Source organism: Eurytemora carolleeae, unplaced genomic scaffold (assembly GCF_000591075.1).
Source record: "Eurytemora carolleeae unplaced genomic scaffold, Eaff_2.0 scaffold1935, whole genome shotgun sequence".
In the NCBI taxonomy this organism is placed as follows: Eukaryota; Metazoa; Arthropoda; class Copepoda; order Calanoida; family Temoridae; genus Eurytemora; species Eurytemora carolleeae.
The window spans coordinates 1-20,021 of record NW_019397821.1 but is presented as its reverse complement, the minus strand read 5'-3'; the positions used below and the strand labels follow the sequence as shown (position 1 = coordinate 20,021).

The window sequence follows — 20,021 nt, the reverse complement described above, 5'->3', positions numbered from 1 at the left end:
GGGGGGGCGGGGGACTAAACTCGAAAAAGGCTTGGAGATTATTACTAACCAGCCTAAACAGAAAAAGCTGAACACGTGAATTTCATTTCTTACTTACTAGTAAATTGTTTGCTGATTTAAAATTTAACATTTTTTTGTAAGGTTAGTGCACTGAATGATGGCGCACTAAAACTTGTTTAAACCCGGATTCAAAGTTCTTTTAAATTAAAAATTAATTTCAATGTTTTTAAAAAAGAAATAGAAATATTATTTGTCAATTTTTGTTAATGTTTCCATATTCTAGGAGCGTGAAGAAAGAAAAAAGGGTGCAGGAGGTGATAAAGATCGCGGTAGTAGGGACAGAGATCGCGGGAGTAGAGATCGTGGGAGTAGAGATCGTGATCGTGGTAGTGATCGGGGTTACAGGGGAAGAGGGGGTGGTGAAGATGACAATCCGAATATGGTTCCCATCGGAGGTAGCAGGGGAAGGAATGATCGCTCTTCCAAGGATGATCATTATTCAAGAAGTGATCGTCGGGATGATAGATCCTCAAGAGATGATCGAAGACGTGACGATCATAAATCATCAAGGGATGATCGCATAAAGGACGATCATAGTGATGACGACGACGGGTCTCAGTATAAAAGATACTATGATGACGATGATGGAAATGATCGAAAGTCGTCCAAGAAATCGCACCGTGATCGTGATGACGACGATGATGATCGAGATCGAAAGCATAAAAAGTCACATAAGTCTCGTCGATCCAGAAGTGATGACGATGATGACCGAAGATCGACCAAAAAGAAGAAAAAAGATCGGTCAAGGTCAAGATCCCGCTCCAGGTCCAGGCGCCGTGACCGATCCCGGTCAAAGAAGCGGGATCGCTCTGAAGATCGATCAAGGCGCAGCGATCGATCCAGAGATGAGACAGAAGTGAAGAAAGAATACGGTGGAGGGAGAAAGGATTTGGAGGAGGGCGAGGTCCCTGAAGGAAACTGGAAGGATTGGTATTCCAAGGGGGCCCCTACAGGAGGTCCGCCTCCTCCACCAATGTGTCCACCACCCCAGCGCCCCCCTCCACCCCCAGGTGGTGGTTGGGGACATGATAACCGATACTAAGTTGTCCAGCAGCGAGTGATCAGTGATTTGAAAAGTTAAAAATGAGTTCTTGAGGAAATAATTGTTCTCCGTTACCTTCCATCTACTTGGGAAGAACAATTTTGATTAAATCTTGATAATTACAGTTTTAATAATTGTTATTTTATGTTGTTGTTACGAAACTATCATTATATCCTTTTCTTGAGTAGGTCGGACATTCATTGTTGAAAGATTTTCTGTTATTTTTGACGTCTGCTTTTTTCACAATTTTAAGACTAACTTGTGTTTCAAATTAATTTTGCATTTGTTGTAATCTTTTTATTTCACGCAATTTTTGTTATAAAATGTTTTTTACCCTTGGTATAAATAGCCACGAGTCAGGGTTTGAAAATTTGTGAAATCAAAAATCTTAGGTTTAAATGCATGGATAGTTTCGAATTAAAGATTGATTTTTAATTTCTTCTCAAGAATTTTCTGGAGATGAACTTTTTTATAAGACTTGCTTTAAAATACGGATGGTAGGATTAAATATCAACTCTTAATTTCTACGAAGGCAGGTTTAAATCTTTAAATCTTTGAAGGCTGGTTTAAATCTTTAATTCTACGAAGGCAGGTTTAAATCTTAAATTCAACGAAAGCAGATTTGAATCTGAAATTATACGAAGGCATGTTTAAATCTTAAATTCTACGAAGGCAGGTGTAAATCTTAAATTATACGAAGGCAGGTTTAAATCTTAATATTCTACGAAGGCAGGTTTAAATATTAATAATCTACGAAGGCAGGTTTAAATCTTGAATTCTACGAAGGCAGGTTTAAATCTTAAATTCTATGAAGGCAGGTTTAAATTTTAAATTCTACGAAGGCGGGTTTAAATCTAAAATTCTACGAAGGCAGGTTTATATCTTAATTCTACCAAGGCAGGTTTATATCTTTAATTCTACGAAGGCAGGTTTAAATCTTAAATTCTAGGAAGGTGGGTTTGAATGTTAAACTCTACGAAGGCAGGTTTAAATCTTAAATTCTACGAAGGCGGGTTTGAACGTTAGATTCTACGAAGGCAGGTTTAAATCTTAAATTCTATGAAGGCGGGTTTGAATATTAAATTCTACTTAGGCAGGTTTAAATTTTAAATTCTATGAAGGCAGTTTTAAATCTTAATATTCTACGAAGGCAGGTTTAAATTTTAAATTCTATGAATTCAGGTTTAAATTTTAAATTCTACGAAGGCAGGTTTAAATCTTAAATTCTACGAAGGCAGGTTTAAATCTTAAATTCTACGAAGGCGGGTTTAAATCTGAAATTCAGCGAAAGCAGATTTAAATCTGAAATTCTACGAAGGCAGGTTTAAATTTTAAATTCTACGAAGGCAGGTTAAAATCTTAAATTCTACGAAGGCAGGTTTAAATTTTAAATTCTACGAAGGCAGGTTTAAATCTTAAATTCTACGAAGGCAGGTTTAAACATTAAATTCTACTAAGACAGGTTTAAATCTTAAATTCTACGAAGGCAGGTTTATATCTAAAATTCTACCAAGGCAGGTTCATATCTTAAATTCTACGAAGGCAGGTTGAATCTTAATATTCTTAAAATTAGATTTTAAGATTTTCTAGCGAGTTTGAAAGTAAATGGTTAAGGGTTATTATCTTAAATGAAAAAAAAAATTAATTTATGAAAATAACTGTTTTATCTAAAATTAACAGTTACTCTAGTAAACATCTTTCATCCAATTTAAGTCGTTTTTTTCTTCATTTTATCCATAAATCTAAGTTTAAATTTTATTACTTTAAAAGATGAATTTTTATATTTTAACGAAGAAAAAGCTGCAGAATCTATCTGACCTTCAAAGCTGCCGGCCTACTCAGGACTCAATCATCCTTAAAAAATTGTAAATTTGATATTTCTCTTTAGAAAATTGTGGGCATTTGAACGCCATCTTCTGAATTCAGATGAGTTCAATTATTCTTCTTTTTTTTTCAGAATAAAAATCAATGAACTGGATCCAATGACAGACGGAAGACCCACATTGAGAAGAAGATTAGGTAATGATATAAATTCGATCAAACAATTTTTCTTCCATTTTTTTTCTGCGACAAGATACTGCTATTTGGTGGATTTTTTTCTGTCTCTTAACGAAAATAGAGAAAGGCTGTTTTAAGAAACACCCCTTATATGAAGCTCCTTATGTGAAGTTTAAAATTTGTAATCTTTCTCAAATTTGCTATTATTCTAAGAGTTTTTAAACGCGTTAGATAAAACAGCGATGTTGTATTAACCCGCCCCCCCCCCCACTCTTCCAATTTTATGTCATTCTAGACTTTATCTGACCCCTGGCTTTCATGTCATATTGTAAACAATGTTGATTTTTATTGAAGGATCTGAATCCGAGAAAGCGACTGGTTCCGAAAGCTATGTGATTTCTTCTAAATCTACTTTCAAAGTAAGTTTTGACATTAAGTGAATTTTTCTATTGAAGCGGTTTAATCTTTTTATTGTTAAAGGAAAATGCTGATTTTTGGTTTTAAGTAAATAATAACTTCAAATGTTTCTATTTTTAAATTTCAGGGGATTTTTGTTAAGTTTTATCATATTTGTTTACCAAGGTTACAGAAGAAGTTTCACCGGACCCTAGTCCCAACCCCAGATTTTCAAAAACAAATCTTCAGGTAATCAATTGTTATACTTTTAAACATTTCTTGCTCTGAGTTAAGTTGTCTCAAAGAACCACTAAATTCATGAACTTTAACACGTACCGATGAATTAAATATTGTTTCTTCTCTGAGGTATTTAGAGGAAGAATTTAACCGAATTTAAGGAATTGCTGAACTAAAGAACAACGGTTCAAATCCTGAATAACAAATTCAAATCTTCATGAATCTTTATCTTTGAATCGATGATTCGAATTTGAACCGGTAGTAGGTAGTTCAATAACCTAGCTTAAATTCATAAAATTTAGTCTCCAAAGGTGTAAAATTCAAATTCTTTTAAACTTGTTAAAGGGAAAGAATTCAAATTGACTTATTTTACATACTGAGATTAGGACGGGAAACTTTATGCAAAATTACAAAAATGTCAAACGAAAAATATTTTTTATCTGAATTCATAGTAGCGGAATGTTCTTAAATTCAAGATTTGGGTTGAAAACAGCAATGTGTTCGTTTTGTTCTTAATTTTTATTTTCTTAATTTCTTGCCCCTGAAAAGTTTTTTCTTCAACAAATTCCATCAGCAGTCAGCACCCTTCAAGTTATTATTTTTTTGCAATTTCAAATAAATGTTCTTGAAAAAATCTATTTTTTCTTGAAAATCCAAATTTTTGGAGAAAGTTAATAATTTTTGGCAAAATTGTCAGAAAAATAAAAGATTTAAGAACAACGTTATTATTTTTTTGGGAGTCATCGGCTAGATTCTTATTATTTAGGCCGATATGGGAGGAAGTAGTCGAGACAGAACTCGGGAGTTTAACGATACAGTTCGATCTCTACAGGGGAGAACAGCTAATGGTCATGCTGGTTTTAGACCGGTTAGTATTTAGTTACCTTTTTTATCATTCCATATATATATATATAAAGTTGTAATCTCCTTTTGTCTGTCTGTTTGTTTGTTTGTCCGATCATAACTCGGGAACCTCTTTACCGATTTGCCTCAAATTTTAATCTGGGAACTTGGGAGTCCCACGGGAATGTACTTTGCTTGGTTTTGAGATTCTGAATTGAGTGGGTTAACTTTAATAGCGAAAGTTTAGTATCCCGATAAATTCGTTCAAGTGCGAGTAAATGGCAGGAGTAACTTAAATTAACCTTTGCAGCGCACGCTTGGTTCCCAAGCTAGCATATTAATAGAGTTGAATGCTCGATTCACAAAAATAATTGAAATATCCTTGCGTATTTATGAAGCAATAACAAGGAAGGTAATGAACAGATACATAAATTGATATTTCTTCACTGTCATTTAGATAATAGTTTTAAGGGTACCATAGGTACAACTTTTTAGATTAAGGATCCCTTCGAATTATGGCCACAGACCCTTTAAAAATTGTTTTATCAGGGAAGACCGGGAAGTCAGGCCTCACATTTTATGAAGATTGCTAAGGCTATCGGATCCGATATAACGAAAACCTACACTAAACTTGAGAAACTAGCACTCCTAGCCAGGTAAACATATATCAGGGGTCAACCTCCCCCCCCCCCCTTTTGGGTTGATTAAAGGGAACATAACAAAAACATTGATATTTGAGTTGTATTATTTTTGTATTAATTCTCAAAGAGCTAATGATCCGTTCTGAGTAGAAAATTAAACCAGAGACCGAATTTAAAACATTCTTTAAATTCGGCCTCAGATCCAGCTTTTTAGAGCTTTTCTTTATCTTATCAAATGATCCTGAAAATTAGAGAATTTTTTATATTTTTTTCTCAAAGCGAAAGAACTGGTTCTCATGAAAGGGAGTGGCACAAATTGTTCAAGAAAATATAAACCCCCTTACTGTCTGCGAGGAAGAGTAATAATTTGCATCTCCTAGATGGATAAGATTCAGAACACATGAATCAGCTATTATAAAAGACATGAGGTTTTGTTCAGGAAAAAGACGATTTTTGACGATAAACCTGTGGAGATACAAGAGTTAACGTTTATTATTAAGGAAGACATTGCTAACCTTAATAAACAGATTGCTCAGCTACAGCAGGTTAATTTATAGGATATCCGATTCATTGATTTATTGATTCATTTAATCTTTTACTCGTTAATTCGTTTATTCGTTTAGTTTTTAATAATTTCTTTTCATTATTTATTCATTTTTTCATTTATAATTTTATTTTATTGATTTGATTTGATTTGCATTAAATGATTAATTGGATTTGATTTTGATTGATTGATTGAGTGTGTACAGGTTGCAAAGGGTCAGCGGGATGGACAAGGAAAGCATCAGCAATCACATTCCACGAGTGTTGTCGTCTCTCTTCAGTCAAAACTGGCGGCCATGTCGAATAATTTTAAACAGGTGCATCAAATTCGATTTATTTATTTTTCTTGGAACGACTTGAACATTTCCTTTATTGGATTAAAGTCGAATTTTTTTTCTAAATATTCACTAATCGGCGCTACAACCTTTTTTAGTGTAATTTTTTAATAACTTAATTTGAGCTATGCCTTTTTTCCTAGCCTGCCGTGCCTAGGAAAGTCTAAGACCTAATCTTACCCTAATTAATTTGAAAGACGAAAATGTCGTTAAGTAAAAATTCCGTTAAAAAACTACAACGACGTAAGCCAAAATGTCGTAACACAAAATATATTCAGGTTTTAGAAGTAAGAAATGAAAATTTGAAATCTCAGCGTAATCGTGCCGAACAGTTTAGTAACGGTAAGTAATAAGCTAAAATAAACAACAACAACAAAGTATTGTTCTCAAGCATACAAATACTTAGTATCTACTGTCTACCGATGAAAAAATATTTGAAACTTTTTGAATGGTTCTTTATCTTCAGGTTTCAACATATTCCTGTTTATACACTGTACACTATACAGTCATACTCAGAAAGACTCGCAATTAATTTATAATTAATCAGACGATTTTATAATCTAATTCTACAAATATGATAAATGAAACGATAATAACAAAATAGCCCAAGTCCTGCCAATTCCAAAATGTGGTATGCCTTAATTGTGCGTTTAAAATTACTAGAGATATATATGTAAAGTCGTCTGATAAACTGTCCATTAATTTTGGGTCTTTCTGGTTATGACTATCGTAGAAGAAAAAAATTGCAGCTCTACAGTCTACCGTCTGCAGTCTACAAAGTTTGCTGTTATGTAATAATGCACAATGTTGATATCGGAAGAAAATAAAACCAAAAACAAAGCAAATCTGATTTTTCGTTATAAACTGATTTGAATATATCTTCAGCCGGAGCCATCTTTCTACAATCTATATGATTTCATAAAAGTAACATTTTAAGCAAACCTTTTTGAAAACTATGCTTTATCTTCTTAATACTTCTGACCTCTGGAGAGCTCAAAAAAAACTTTAAATGTTAAGATAAAAATATGGAACAAGATTTCTTTTTCAAATTTTTCCTGTAATACTTCGATAGGATTCAGCCGATATTTTTAACAACAAAGGTGTAACAACTATTAGATTAAATTTAAGTTGTTTAATTCTCAGAACTACAAACTCCCGGGGGGGGGGGGGGGTTTGAAAAGTGGACGTCAATAGGCAAATTTTTCATCGTCTTTGAGACCTTCTCCAAAAATTCAGTTTTTTTCCCCAATTAAGTGAGAAAAAATCCTTTAAAAAACATAAATTTAGAAAGAAATAAAGAAATAAAGCAATAAAGCATACTCAATCTCTGATGGACAAATTATTTTCAAAGATTTTTCAAGAAAATGTTATTATACCGCTGGTTTTAATTTATTAATTTATTTAGGCGGAGTAACGTCTTCTCTACCCCAGTCTGCTACGACGGGTTACCATGCTGGCTCTGTTCTAGCAATGGAAGACGATATTCAAGGCGGTGCTGTATCTATAGATATGGGAGGAGCAGTCCAGTCATTCATGCAGGTTAGAAAGGGTTCTTCAAGGAACAATATACCTCATTTCAATTGAAATTTCCTGGTTATTTCACGGTTTCAGATTTACTTACTTGTTTACTTGTGTGGTGATTTGCAGGAGACCTATTGGTCCATGGTGCAAACATCTTTGGGGTCCTCTGGGAACTATGTGGCTTCTCCGCTGAGTTATTTATCAGGTTGCTACATGACACAGTTCCTATTAGCATAGAAAAGAAGTTTAAATGGCAATATTCTTCAGTTTAGTTTTAAAACTGGTCACATTCCTGGACTCCTTCACATCAGTTGGTAAATTATTCCAGAGGGAAACTGCTCTGCAAGAAAAGAAATTTCGTCTTATATCTGTTTTAAATCTTGTCGCAATTTGAGTCTTATTGTAGGAGGTATTTCTTGTCAATCTAGTTAGGTTAGGTCATCTACCCTACGGAACAAAATAGATGATTTGAACTCTCTCCAAAATTTCTTTTGTCACTATCTAATCTGATAACTAACTGATAACCTTACCAATTAATGTTTTTCAAAAATGAAATGGTTCCAAAAATGGTGCATGGCTGAAATTTGGTCGTGTTGTTGGGATCCAAGATAATGTTGAATACTAATGTTAAATAATTAATTGCAAAATGTCTTTTATTAACTAGGTCCGGGCTAAATTCAGATGAAACTTGAACCGTTCTTCTGGATTTTGGAGCTCAAAGCAAACCCTTCATTTCAAGATTTGATTTAATACCATTTTCTAATTCACGATAGCACCTTTTATCCCTTTTTTATCCAAGGCAGTTCTCCAAATTGAATAAACTCGTAAAGCCCAAGATGGGGCTTCTTGCAGATCTCATCTCACATAATCACATATATAAGCGAACACTCCCTTTAAAAATAAAATGAGTGACTGACGAAACGGTTTGTTTAAGGATGAGAGTGATAAGTATTACAGTTCTAGAGCGGATACAATGCATACTATTGAGAGTACTATAGTGGAGCTAGGAGGAATATTTTCACAGGTAAAGTATATTCTATATGCCAGCCAATCAATCAATCAAGTAAATCAAAAATCGACTTGAGCTGAGCAAACAGTAATTTTTGAAGAAATGTTTATGAACTATGAATTAGATTTAAGCATTTATAATGTTTATGATCATGTTAACTGGTAACGATGTTTTTGATCATGTTAACTGGTAACGATGTTTTTGATCATGTTAACTAGTAACGATGTTTTTGATCATGTTAACTGGTAACGATGTTTTTGACCATGTTTACTGGTAACGATGTTTTTGATCATGTTAACTAGTAACGATGTTTTTGATCATGTTAACTGGTAAAGATGTTTTGATCATGTTAACTGGTAACGATGTTTTTGATCATGTGAACTGGTAACGATGTTTTTGATCATGTGAACTGGTAACGATGTTTTTGATTATGTGAACTGGTAACGATGTTTTTGATCATGTTAACTAGTAACGATGTTTTTGATCTTGAAGATTTCAACGATTATTATTAAGTTGGCACACATGGTGAAAGAACAAGAGGAGATGGTTCAGAGAATAGATTCTAATGTCGAGGATACACTCTTTAATGTTGAACTAGGACACAATGAGATACTTAAGTAAGTAAAATCTATCTATCTATATCTATATATATCTATCAATCAACTAAAGAAAAGACTAATGACAAGTGACCCTTCATGCATAGATGGCAATGTCCGATTTACAACGTCATCCTTGAAAGCTTATGATCAAATTTATTTTTTTAATTGCTGTTCTCTACAAAATTGACTTTCGCGTTTATATGTGCAGCAGAAAAACATGTAGGAATTGATAAAATTAAACATTTTTCTATCTAGAAAAGCGACAAAATATTCCACATATTTATCAGATAAAGGTTTTAATGCTATCCTCCTGGATCGGGTATTACCATTTTTGCATGGAGGTTCTCTTGAAACTACGCTTACAGTCCCTTTCATCTTTTTTTGTTATAAAGAAAAAAATGTCTTCCATGGTTATTTGATGACATTTAGTCCAATTCTTAAACTCATAAAATAATTTACTTTTTTTTAGGTATTTTCAGTCTGTGACTTCAAACCGATGGTTGATGGTGAAAATCTTCGCAGTTCTTATTTTCTTCTTCCTTCTCTTCGTCGTTTTTATGGCGTAAACATTAAACAATCGTTAATCGTAATATTTTTATTGTAATGCTAGGACCTGCATTTAAACATCGCTGACTCGGGAGATTTCTAAAGATTTTAATTTATAATTACCCACTTCTGTGTTTCTCAATGTATATTTTATCTCATCTGTTCTTCGGAAAAATGGTTTGTTTACTGATTATTTTTCTTGGTTTCTGAATTTACAAATTCTAGACAAGTTCCAGCGGGTTTTTTAACTATGCCACCCCCCCCCCTCTCTACAAACATTTTTTTTCATGTTTCCGTAACTCAAGTCGAGTAAATTTTAGACATTATTAAATTTTTCTAACGGAGGTGATTGCAAAGTATATTTTATTCAAGGTTAAAATAGTTGATTTTCTTAAATTTATCAGTCCAAAAAGTCATTAAAAACGAAGACGTTAGCGATAAATCACTAATTACAGAATGCTTCTATAAGCTGAATAGCCTTACAGCGAACAGATTTTATTAAGATGTTCCAAATATAATTTGAATAGGCTTGTTACAAACACTTGAGTAATATATAGTGAGGAGTGATGAGTATATCAAACGTACTCATAAGATAGACGAGGAATATCCTCTTTGTGCACTTGTTGGTGTGTTTTCACATTGGTTAACGGTTTTCTTTTCAGTTCTTTTTATTTTGGAAGATTTTAAGAAATTGTTATGAAATCGTGAATGTACAAATTGTACATATTCCCTGAACCCCTCTACTATGAGGCCTATTCAATTTTTTAACACAGTGTGTATATTTCATAAAATTTAATATTTATTTTATTTTGGGAGGTTACCCAAATTTATCTGCCTCTGGAAGGGTCTGTTAGTGTTTAGATAGAAATATATTTTATAATCTTATAATAAATTGTATGTGCTAAACATTAATGCCAAATAAAAAGGCCTGAGAAAGGGAATTGCTTAGACATTGGTATATTTTGGACAAGGACTGTTATGTTTTAGCTTTCAGAAACATCATTAAAGTACTTTAAGCGCAATTGGCCCTCTATTCAAAGATGGCAATGTCCGATTTACACTGGTACCCTTCAATGATGTTTTCCTTTAGTAGAAATGCGCAAGTAACTTTTGATGAGACATAACCATTTAGAATTATCACTCAAACTATTTTCAAGTTTACTAAGTTTTAAAATTAATATCTAATTCATGCCTGATCAGACAAAGCTTTTAAGGGTACCGTTGTGAATCGGGTATCGCAGAAAGGTTCGGTTAAAATTACGCTTACAGACTACAGTCCCTATAAAGCTGTAACATATGCAGGCTTAGTGTTTCCGCATTTTAAAATGTGAAGTGTTCCAAATAATTAGCATTTCTTTTAAGATCAATATGATAAAAGACGTAGCTTGATTGAATCCATTTTTCTAAGCAAAAGCATCCCAAATCCCATCTTGATGTTTTTGTCTGGCTGGTAAATGTAATTGTATCTGTTTACTAATTTACTGTGATATATTTAGAAATGTTAATGTTAAAACCCAATTAAATCCAATTACTTTGTTCTGTGGTAACTTGGAAATTGTGGAAGGAATGTCGCCTGTTCCTAAAAAATTGTTGAAAATCTTAAAGTTCTCAAAAGTTTCAGATTTAAGAAAGAGGACAATATGAATTCCACTATTTTCGTGTTTTAGTGTGTCTAAAATTATTGAAATTTGGTGAAAATGTGATAAACCGACTTAAATCTGAAATCACTCAGACGCCAGTTAGGTCTCCTTCTTTTATAGCTATACTAAGTGATAACTTTGTAATTTATATAAAAATACAGATTTATATATTTGTTTGAAATTATTACATTAAATACATTAACATAAACAACAATACTTGTTTTTTATTTATATATTATTTCAGATGTTATGTTTACACTTCGTGGAGCACTGTCGCAGTTATGTACACATCGTGCCGCTAGAACCGGTTTTTGTGTACTCACAAATGCGGGAAACTACAGATTTTTAGTAAGAGGTACATTGTGTACTTATGAGAACTTTCAATTATGTTTTCCATATTTAGTACGTAAAGAATACGTGACAGGCGTACATTCCAAATTTTAGGGAAACCATGTGGATTTTCGGTAAAGTAAATTGAAATAACCAACTAAATGGCGAAAAGGCTTTGAAAACTGGAAGTTGTTTGCAAACCCCCAATTTTTACTTGATCTAGGAGATTTGGGAGGACATTAAATTTTTGATTTTGACAAACAAGGTTTAAATTTTTTTTCATCAACAATTCATGATAGGATATTATTCAGTTTCTTAGTTAATTCGGAAAATCTTTTTTTGTAAATTAAAAATAAATTTTGCTAATTTGAATTAATTTAATGTGTTGAATAAATATTGAAAGGCCTGAGATATCGTCATTTTAGTAATTTTTTTTCTGAGCAAAGCTCCATTCAACCACTGAATGGGTACGATTACAATGCGGGATATCGAATAAAGATTGAATTAATCTGCATATTAACAAATGATTGAGATCAAGTATTGATCTTGATATCTACAATGCAAGAGTTCCCAGATCTGTTCAATGTCGAACAAATGTTTTCATTTAAAAGGGAACAGCCTAATATGCTGGGCAATTTTTAACGTTTTGTAAAATAAGTGTTATTGTTTTCCATAAATGTAGCGAGAGGGTTACCGACAAAGGAAGCGGGTTCAGAAAAGACTTAACTTCGTACTCACCCTGTATATAGTGTAAATGCAATGTAGATTTGTACTCACCCTGTATATAGTGTAAATGCAATGTAGATTTGTACTCGCCCTGTATATAGTGTAAATGCAATGTAGATTTGGACTCGCCCTGTATATAGTGTAAATCCAATGTAGATTTGGACTCACCCTGTATATAGTGTAAATCCAATGTAGATTTGTACTCGCCCTGTATATAGTGTAAATGCAATGTAGAAATTTGTACTCACCCTGTATATAGTGTAAATGCAATGTAGATTTGGACTCACCCTGTATATAGTGTAAATGCAATGTAGATTTGTACTCACCCTGTATATAGTGTAAATGCAACGTAGTAGAAAAATTATTCATTCTTTAAGGGTAACCCTGGAAGCTAAAATCATATTTCTTTTTAATATTGAAACATTATAGTGAATGATGTAGCAGAGCAAAGCCAAAGATCAATTTCTGGCAGAAAATATTCAAATTCTTTCAAAACGAACTTCAAACCGAATGTTAAATCGACCGCCGATTTAGCAAAATCGTCCAAGACGACTAATGCTAAATTTAACCTGAGCCCAGAGGATGAGAAGATATTGAGTGATGTATTTAGGAATTAATTCTGTAACATGTCCAAAAAAAATTGCGAAATGATCTGATTACTCGTCACAAACTCTAATTTTATATTCCTAATATCTTTACAACCCGACTGTGCTAGATCTAAAAGTACCGCCAGGTGGCTAAAAATAGTCAGTTTCTTCATCTTGTACATTTTGTCTTTAAATGAGTTCAAAATTGTCTTCAACAAAATTATTGAAATTTTTTTTTAATACTGACGTTTTTCACATTTTAAAGTAATTCTAAATTTGAAGCGTGTCGTCAAGAATTCACAATTGTGTTTATATTTCATCTTGTATCTCGAAGACATGTTACATGTATGGGCAGGGATCGGTTTAGTAGAGATCGGTTTATACTAAGTGAAGAATGGGCGGAAATCAAGAGCAGCGTAATCGGTCTACCTTTTGCTCCAGGGTATGTTCCAAAGGTTTTTTAATTAATAAAATCAAAATATCAAAAATTTTATTCTATAGTAACATTGAACTCAATAAAATCCATTGACAATTAAAGAATTTGAGAAAAAGAACTGTTCACAAAAAAATTTATCAAATTGCACTGTATTCTGAAGCTTATATTTATAGAAACCCATAAACAGTTTTTAAAAGTGACTTAATTTCGTTTGTGCTTATAATTACAATTGTGGATTTACTGTAAATGTTTCTTGGATGTTAAGATAGTGTTTATCATGGGAACTGCGGCTATTCCAAAATAATATTTTAATGAGGACTTTTTTGATTTTTCAGTCGGTTAGTAAGCAATATAAACGTGAACAATGCTATACTCAAGTACTGTGGACAGATGGACAGAATTATCATCATCAAATCTTTTAGGAAAATAGTTTGTTTGTATAATTTTAGAACACTTCGCGCCTGCCTTTGTTACTTGAAATTGTTTCTTTTACCTAAAAATATTTGCAATTTTAGATTGCTGAGAAGTTTCTATTTTACAAAAATGCCGTACAAATTACGGGTTCTTAATTATGTAAATCGAATATTTTAAAGGCATTATTTTAAATTCTATCTGACCTTAAATCTTACATGGGGCCAGGAAAATGTCATCAGATTGTTTGCCACATGAAAACTTTCTTTGCAACCTTTCTGTGTAAATCTTTAATATTTCAAACTTTGACGACTTGATTTTAAAGAATTCACAGTTTGAAATTACATCAGGTTGCACGGATAAAAGGATCTGAAAATTAAAGTTTGTAGCACGCAAATTTAAATAACTGTTCTTACGTTTATTGGATCAAAACTACTAGACAAACAGTAGTTATCTCTGTTTGTTTTTTCGTCCGATCATAACTCAGTAACCCCTTGACTGATGTGCACCAAAATTTTGATTGGGGAACTTGGTAGAAGCAAGTAAATGTTCCTAGATTGGTTTATAAATTCTTAATTCAATAGGTTAAGCCTTTCAGAGGGTAAACTTAGTTTCCAGCGAGCTAGAATGACATCAACTATTGTCTAGTGAATACCTGGAAAAACTGGGAAATCAATCTTTGTATATTTTTCCTCTTCTCCAGGCGATAGTTAATACTGGTGATATTAAGGAAACCAAACATGGACGGACATTTGTAATTTACGAAGATTTTAAATGTAATACTTTGGTCAACATATTGTTCAGAAATTATGTCAAATATTTGGACAAGCACTGGGACTTTTTTTTCACTTTTTTCTACTTTTTCCCTAAATCAGTGTAATTCAAAAACTAAGTGTTGGGGAATTATTTTTTAACAAAATTTTACCCCTTTATAATTTCTTAATACTCAACAGTAGTGAACTACACCAAACGATTTTAGGGATGGGTTCAGACGTTTAGGGAGACATGTTACTAAATAGACATTCTGGAATCAGAAAATCAGCTAACTCGGGGCTATAATTTTTATTTTGACTTTAAAAGCTTTAAAATCCAGATTTGTAAATTTAAAATGTCCAATTTGTAAAGGGTGAAGATGGCTTTGTATCGGAAGTATCGAACAAAATTTTAGGAATCAGATCCAATTTTTCGTTTATTTTACACACATTTTCACTTAATAACAATTCTTAATTAGAGGAAGTTTGACGTAATTTCAAGGTGACCCATGGCCCACATCTCAATTTTTAATCTCAAAAGGTTAATTCGGTTAATTTCTATCATTGTCTGTGCTGCATAAGTCCGCAAGTCACTTTCTTAGGGAAAGCACCAGCACAGTTCAAGCAAAAAAAACAAGAAAAATATGTTGGTATTTTGATTCAGATTAAATTAAAGGGCACCGACGCGAAGTGAAGGGGGAGTGCAGCAGGTCACTTGAAATAATTTTAACAGTCCCTTTAATATTTCTAATGTGCCAATTTTAAGGGAAATTTTATTTTTCTTGAATCTGATTAGAGGTTGGATTTGATAACTCAATCTCGGAGCATTATTGGGCAGCTCTTCGGGCATTAATCAAAACCCAGGTAAGACAATATCTCTACAGTAAATTGGACGGTATGGCCCCTTGCCCCCTCTTTTTTTCTATAATATATGCTTCTTCTTTATTTTTAAAGAATCTGGAGCTAGCTAGAATTACGGGTTGGGAAGGATATAATTATATGATTTAGTATTGGAGGAAGGGACTGGAGCTAGCTAGAACTACGGGTTGGGAAGGATATAATGATAACCGTCATGACAGTCATCAACCCAGTGTTCAAACCTTTACCGACCTTGCAGTGAAAGCTTTAGAACAGGTTAGATTGCAAGCAAGTTGTCCTTCGTGGGTTCATTTCCCTCCGTTGGTTCAAATATATCCTAAAGTTTTAACCATTCAACGTACAATGTTAAAACATTAAAAAATGTTAATGAACATAATGAAATGGGCAATTAGAATTAAAACGTAGTTTAAAGAGGAAAACGTAAAAAAGTTTCTTTCAAATCATCAAACAATCAATATTTATTCGAAATAAAGATAAAATGTAATGTGTTTTCTAATCAAAATACATTAATAAACATATACAAGTGTCATAGCATTGCATTTTGTTAGGATGAACCAAAGCATGGCGATGAACTAACTTTATATATATTTATTGATACGCTATACAAGTACTTCCTTAAATAAGATAAATGCAAAAATAACGGTCCAAAAACTTCTAGCGATTAATCGTTTTTTTTAGTTAGTTTTCCTTATATTTCCTCTGCATGGGTAAAAGTTTTCTCAGTTTCATAAAAACAAACTTAGAAAACATTTTCAATATGTTAAAACAGTCTTTTGTGGTACCTATTATGAGTTCGAAAACCTTAAAAGGGTTAGAAAAACAAATCTGGTTAATGCCAATCACTACTCAGAAAGAATTCATTCTAAGACGATTGTACAGAATTTAGTCTTTTTCTTTAAGACTGTTGTTGTAAACTAGTTTCTTTCTTAATATTATATATTTCCTTAAAAGATTTATTGAAGGCAGAAGCATAAGTTCAACCCTTAGATCGTTAAGATAATTAAAATTCTTTGTGGGTAACCTGTTAGGTTTACCACATCAGGTTGCACGATATAAGGATAAGAAAATTAGTATTTTGAGGAGAGTAATTAACTCCTTGATAAGACATTATAAAACATTTTTAATTTTTAATTTCAAAATTTTTAAAACCCTGTAAATACTTGTCTCTATGGTCTAACTCTAACATTATTATTCCATGATCTTTGTAACCTGACTTTAGTATTTATAACTTTGAATTCTGTTAGATTGAATAGTTATCATTTGAAATATCAACGATTTACATCATCATGTTACAAATATATAGTTTGAATTTAGTTATCAGTTTTAAATTTTAAATTTTATCAATGGAATATGTATACAGAGATGGACGCGTACGTTTTTTTTCTACTTGTTTCTTCATCGTTTGTTAACGACCCGTTTAGTGTTTTTAGTCGTTCGATTAAACCATTCGTTATTTTTCTAAACAACACCGTCGTTTTAAAAAATTGTTTGTTGACAAAAACGATGCTCATCTCTATCTGTGTGTGCAGGGAGAAGAGGAACTGATGTGGGATATTATGAAGGAATCTCTGTTCCATGGGAACGATATGCCGCTACGGTATCCTGAAGCTGGAGGACATAAGTAGGTTTTTTTTAGCTACAGTGCAGGGGTAAATATTTTCTTGCTTGCAAATTAATTATCCCTTTCCTCTTTGAACATACTTTTCCCTTATGTTTTCTACGCTAAATTGGGGGGAAAATTTTTGGGAGGAAAAGTATCAATAAGGTAGGACAAATTTACCGGTTAATGTTCACATTTTCATTTTTTTCCCCAATTCTTCATTAATCATTTTGACCCCCGCAACCCCCCCCCCCCTACCTCAAAAAATTAACTTAAACTTTGTTCTTTGTTCTAAATGTCGCCTAGAATTTAATAATTATTCTTTGTTTTAACTAAATTATCCCTCGAAATATTTAGGCCACTTTTTTTAGAAATTGTTAAAAATCTTTAGCGACATTTCATAAATATAAGACCACAAGAATTTCACTGTTTTCTGGTTTTCAGACAAAATCCCACAAAATCAATAGGAATCATTCTTGAAAACATCTGAATTCTAATTTAAATTCTAAAGTTTTTTTTTTACAGAATTCGAGAGACTCTGTACAATAAATGGATCGAGCATTGTGCAAGGTAAGATCTGGACATCAAATAATTTGTTTACAAATAAATTCTTAAGAAAATTTGAAACTAAATTAGGTCTTTAGTAGCAATGACATATTTGAGAAAATAGTAATAAATTAAACGTAAATATCAATTTTAATCCCATTTTTGGCATTGATGACTATTCATTGATGTTTTTAAGATTCTTTTAGTGAAAAGTTTTATTATATAGTTTTGTTCGACATTGAAATCATTTTGTTTGACATTGCAAACATTTTGTTTGACATTGGAAACATTTTGTTTGACATTGCAAACATTTTTTTGACATTAAAAACATTTTGTTTGACATTGAAAACATTTTGTTGGACATTGAAAACATTTTGTTTGACATTGAAAACATTTTGTTTGACATTGAAACATTTTGTTCGACATTGAAAACATTTTGTTCGACATTGAAAACAGTTTGTTCGACATTGAAAACATTTTGTTCGACATTGAAAACATTTTGTTCGACATTGCAAGCATTTGTTTAAACTTACAAACATTTTGTTCGACATTGCAAACATTTTGTTTAAACTTACAAACATTTTGTTCGACATTGCAAATATTTTGTTTAAAATTGCAAACATTTGTTCGACATTGCAAAAAATTTTCGGCATTGCAAACATTTTGTTCGACATTGAAAATATTTTGTTTAAAATTGTAAACATTTGTTCGACATTGACAGGGGAGTTCCTGTTGATAACCCGTTTTCTTAGTAATCCGTTTTCTTAGTTTAGAGAATCCTAAGCTTGGATTAGAGAAATTATTCAATTATTTCCAACAGTTTGATGTTCATCCTACACCCTCTACTTGTAGGAAACTTCAGGTTAGTTTGTTCATCCTACACCCTCTACTTGTAGGAAACTTCAGGTTAGTCTGTTCATCCTACACCCTCAACTTGTAAGAAACTTCAGGTTAGTCTGTTCATCCTACACCCTCAACTTGTAAGAAACTTCAGGTTAGCTTGTTCATCCTACACCCTCAACTTGTAAGACACTTCAGGTTAGTCTGTTCATCCTACACCCTCAACTGTAGGAAACTTCAGGTTAGTTTGTTCAATGTTCATCCTACACCCTCAACTTGCAGAAAACTTCAGGTTAGTTTGTTCATCCTACACCCTCAACTTGTAGGAAACTTCAGGTTAGTCTGTTCATCCTACACCCTCAACTTGTAGGAAACTTTAGGTTAGTTTTTTCATCCTACACCCTCAACTTGTAGAAAACTTCAGGTTAGTTTGTTCATCCTAAACCCTCAACTTGTAAGAAACTTCAGGTTAGTCTGTTCATCCTAAACCCTCAACTTGTAGGAAACTTTAGGTTAGCTTGTTCATCCTACACCCTCAACTTGTAAGAAACTTTAGGTTAGCTTGTTCATCCTACACCCTCAAATTGTAAGAAACTTTAGGTTAGCTTGTTCATCCTACACCCTTAACTTGTAGGAAACTTTAGGTTAGTTTGTTCATCCTACACCCTCAACTTCTAGGAAACTTTAGGTTAGTCTGTTTATCCTACACACTTTAAGGAAACTTTAGGTTAGTCTGTTTATCCTACACACTTTAAGGAAACTTTAATACCTTGCACATTCGACGGAGAATTGACAATGATATTTTACAGGAAGTGTACAGCGGTTTACCGGATTCAAGACTTTCTAACACCCAACTAGATCACTATAAAGGAATTAAGAATATTTAAATAATCTTATTTAGGTTCAAGGTCGTTACTGGGGGAGTGCAGTGGGGGGGGGGGGCTTAGCCCATATATTGCCCTCAAGTCTCTTTTAATTCTTTAGAAACAGTCCTAAAGCATGCAACAAATATTCTGTGATTGTTGCGCATGCGCAGGATCATGTTTCTGTTGTGATACTGTTCTGGATCCTAGTTCTGTTACAGCTGACGAGCTTAAACATCTCAACCAATCTATCCTTCACCATCTCCTCAAAAGAAAGGTCCGTGTAGCTTCTACTTCAAAACTGGTTTTTATTTTGTCATTCTTTGGTCCATGTCAGTTATTTAAAATTAACTACAAAGGGCCGGAGCTTTTCGCCAGGGGCGAACGAGAGTATTTGTGTGGGGGGGGGCACTTTTTTTGCCCTGCCCCCTTGGCAACATTGTGCCCCCCTTCAGTACCCCTTTTTTGACAAAAATATTGATACTTTTTTAACTATGTAAGCTATTCGATCATATACAGTATACACACTTCCATATAACAAGTATCAATAAATTATTTATGTAATTTTTCTAAGTGGACTCATCAGACACTTCCTCTTAATACCGTGGTGTAAGCTTCAATGGGTGAAAAATAAAGTTGTT

At 32.9% G+C, this 20,021-nt stretch overlaps 3 protein-coding genes across 20 annotated transcripts in view; all 3 read left to right on the top strand.

The window, feature by feature from the left end:
* The window catches only part of LOC111716014 (uncharacterized), a 16,153-nt gene extending 13,092 nt beyond the window's left edge, over window positions 1–3,061 (top strand). The window contains exons 17-18 of one of the 5 annotated variants that reach the window (XR_002768380.1): window positions 284–1,286; window positions 2,945–3,061. Coding sequence is in view for 1 of the 5 variants with exons in the window: in XM_023491425.1 (XP_023347193.1) it covers window positions 284–1,102 (819 nt within the window). In the remaining 4 variants the exon portion in view is untranslated. Of the gene's footprint in view, window positions 1–283; window positions 1,828–2,928 lie in introns of those variants that run through there. The other 4 variants (XR_002768379.1, XR_002768377.1, XR_002768378.1 and 1 more) reach the window with 4 other exon arrangements.
* Window positions 3,035–11,624, top strand: LOC111716015 (syntaxin-5-like). Of its 14 annotated transcripts, none has more exons than XR_002768386.1 (13): window positions 3,035–3,121; window positions 3,455–3,519; window positions 3,683–3,745; window positions 4,500–4,601; window positions 5,126–5,232; window positions 5,657–5,762; window positions 5,967–6,077; window positions 6,374–6,437; window positions 7,501–7,634; window positions 8,551–8,640; window positions 9,139–9,242; window positions 9,694–9,913; window positions 10,328–11,624. XR_002768386.1 is itself a non-coding variant. In XM_023491426.1 (12 exons), the coding sequence occupies exons 1-12, from the start codon at window positions 3,085–3,087 to the stop codon at window positions 9,788–9,790; spliced, it is 1,080 nt and encodes a 359-aa protein (XP_023347194.1). In that variant the 5' UTR covers window positions 3,035–3,084; the 3' UTR covers window positions 9,791–11,624. The 14 variants fall into 14 exon arrangements, 1 of the variants encoding a protein (XP_023347194.1); XR_002768384.1 differs by having other exon boundaries at window positions 10,226–11,624; XR_002768393.1 differs by having other exon boundaries at window positions 9,694–9,947; window positions 11,438–11,624.
* LOC111716013 (uncharacterized) lies at window positions 11,625–19,778 on the top strand (the record flags this gene model as incomplete). The annotated part of the gene is made up of 13 exons (XM_023491424.1): window positions 11,625–11,765; window positions 12,896–13,076; window positions 13,409–13,495; window positions 13,825–13,911; window positions 14,549–14,630; window positions 15,026–15,068; window positions 15,449–15,516; window positions 15,661–15,786; window positions 17,061–17,152; window positions 17,657–17,701; window positions 18,446–18,539; window positions 19,327–19,387; window positions 19,554–19,778. Coding segments are annotated over exons 1-13 (1,297 nt in total), but the record flags the coding sequence as incomplete, so codon positions are not given.
* Between the last annotated feature and the right edge of the window lie 243 nt (window positions 19,779–20,021).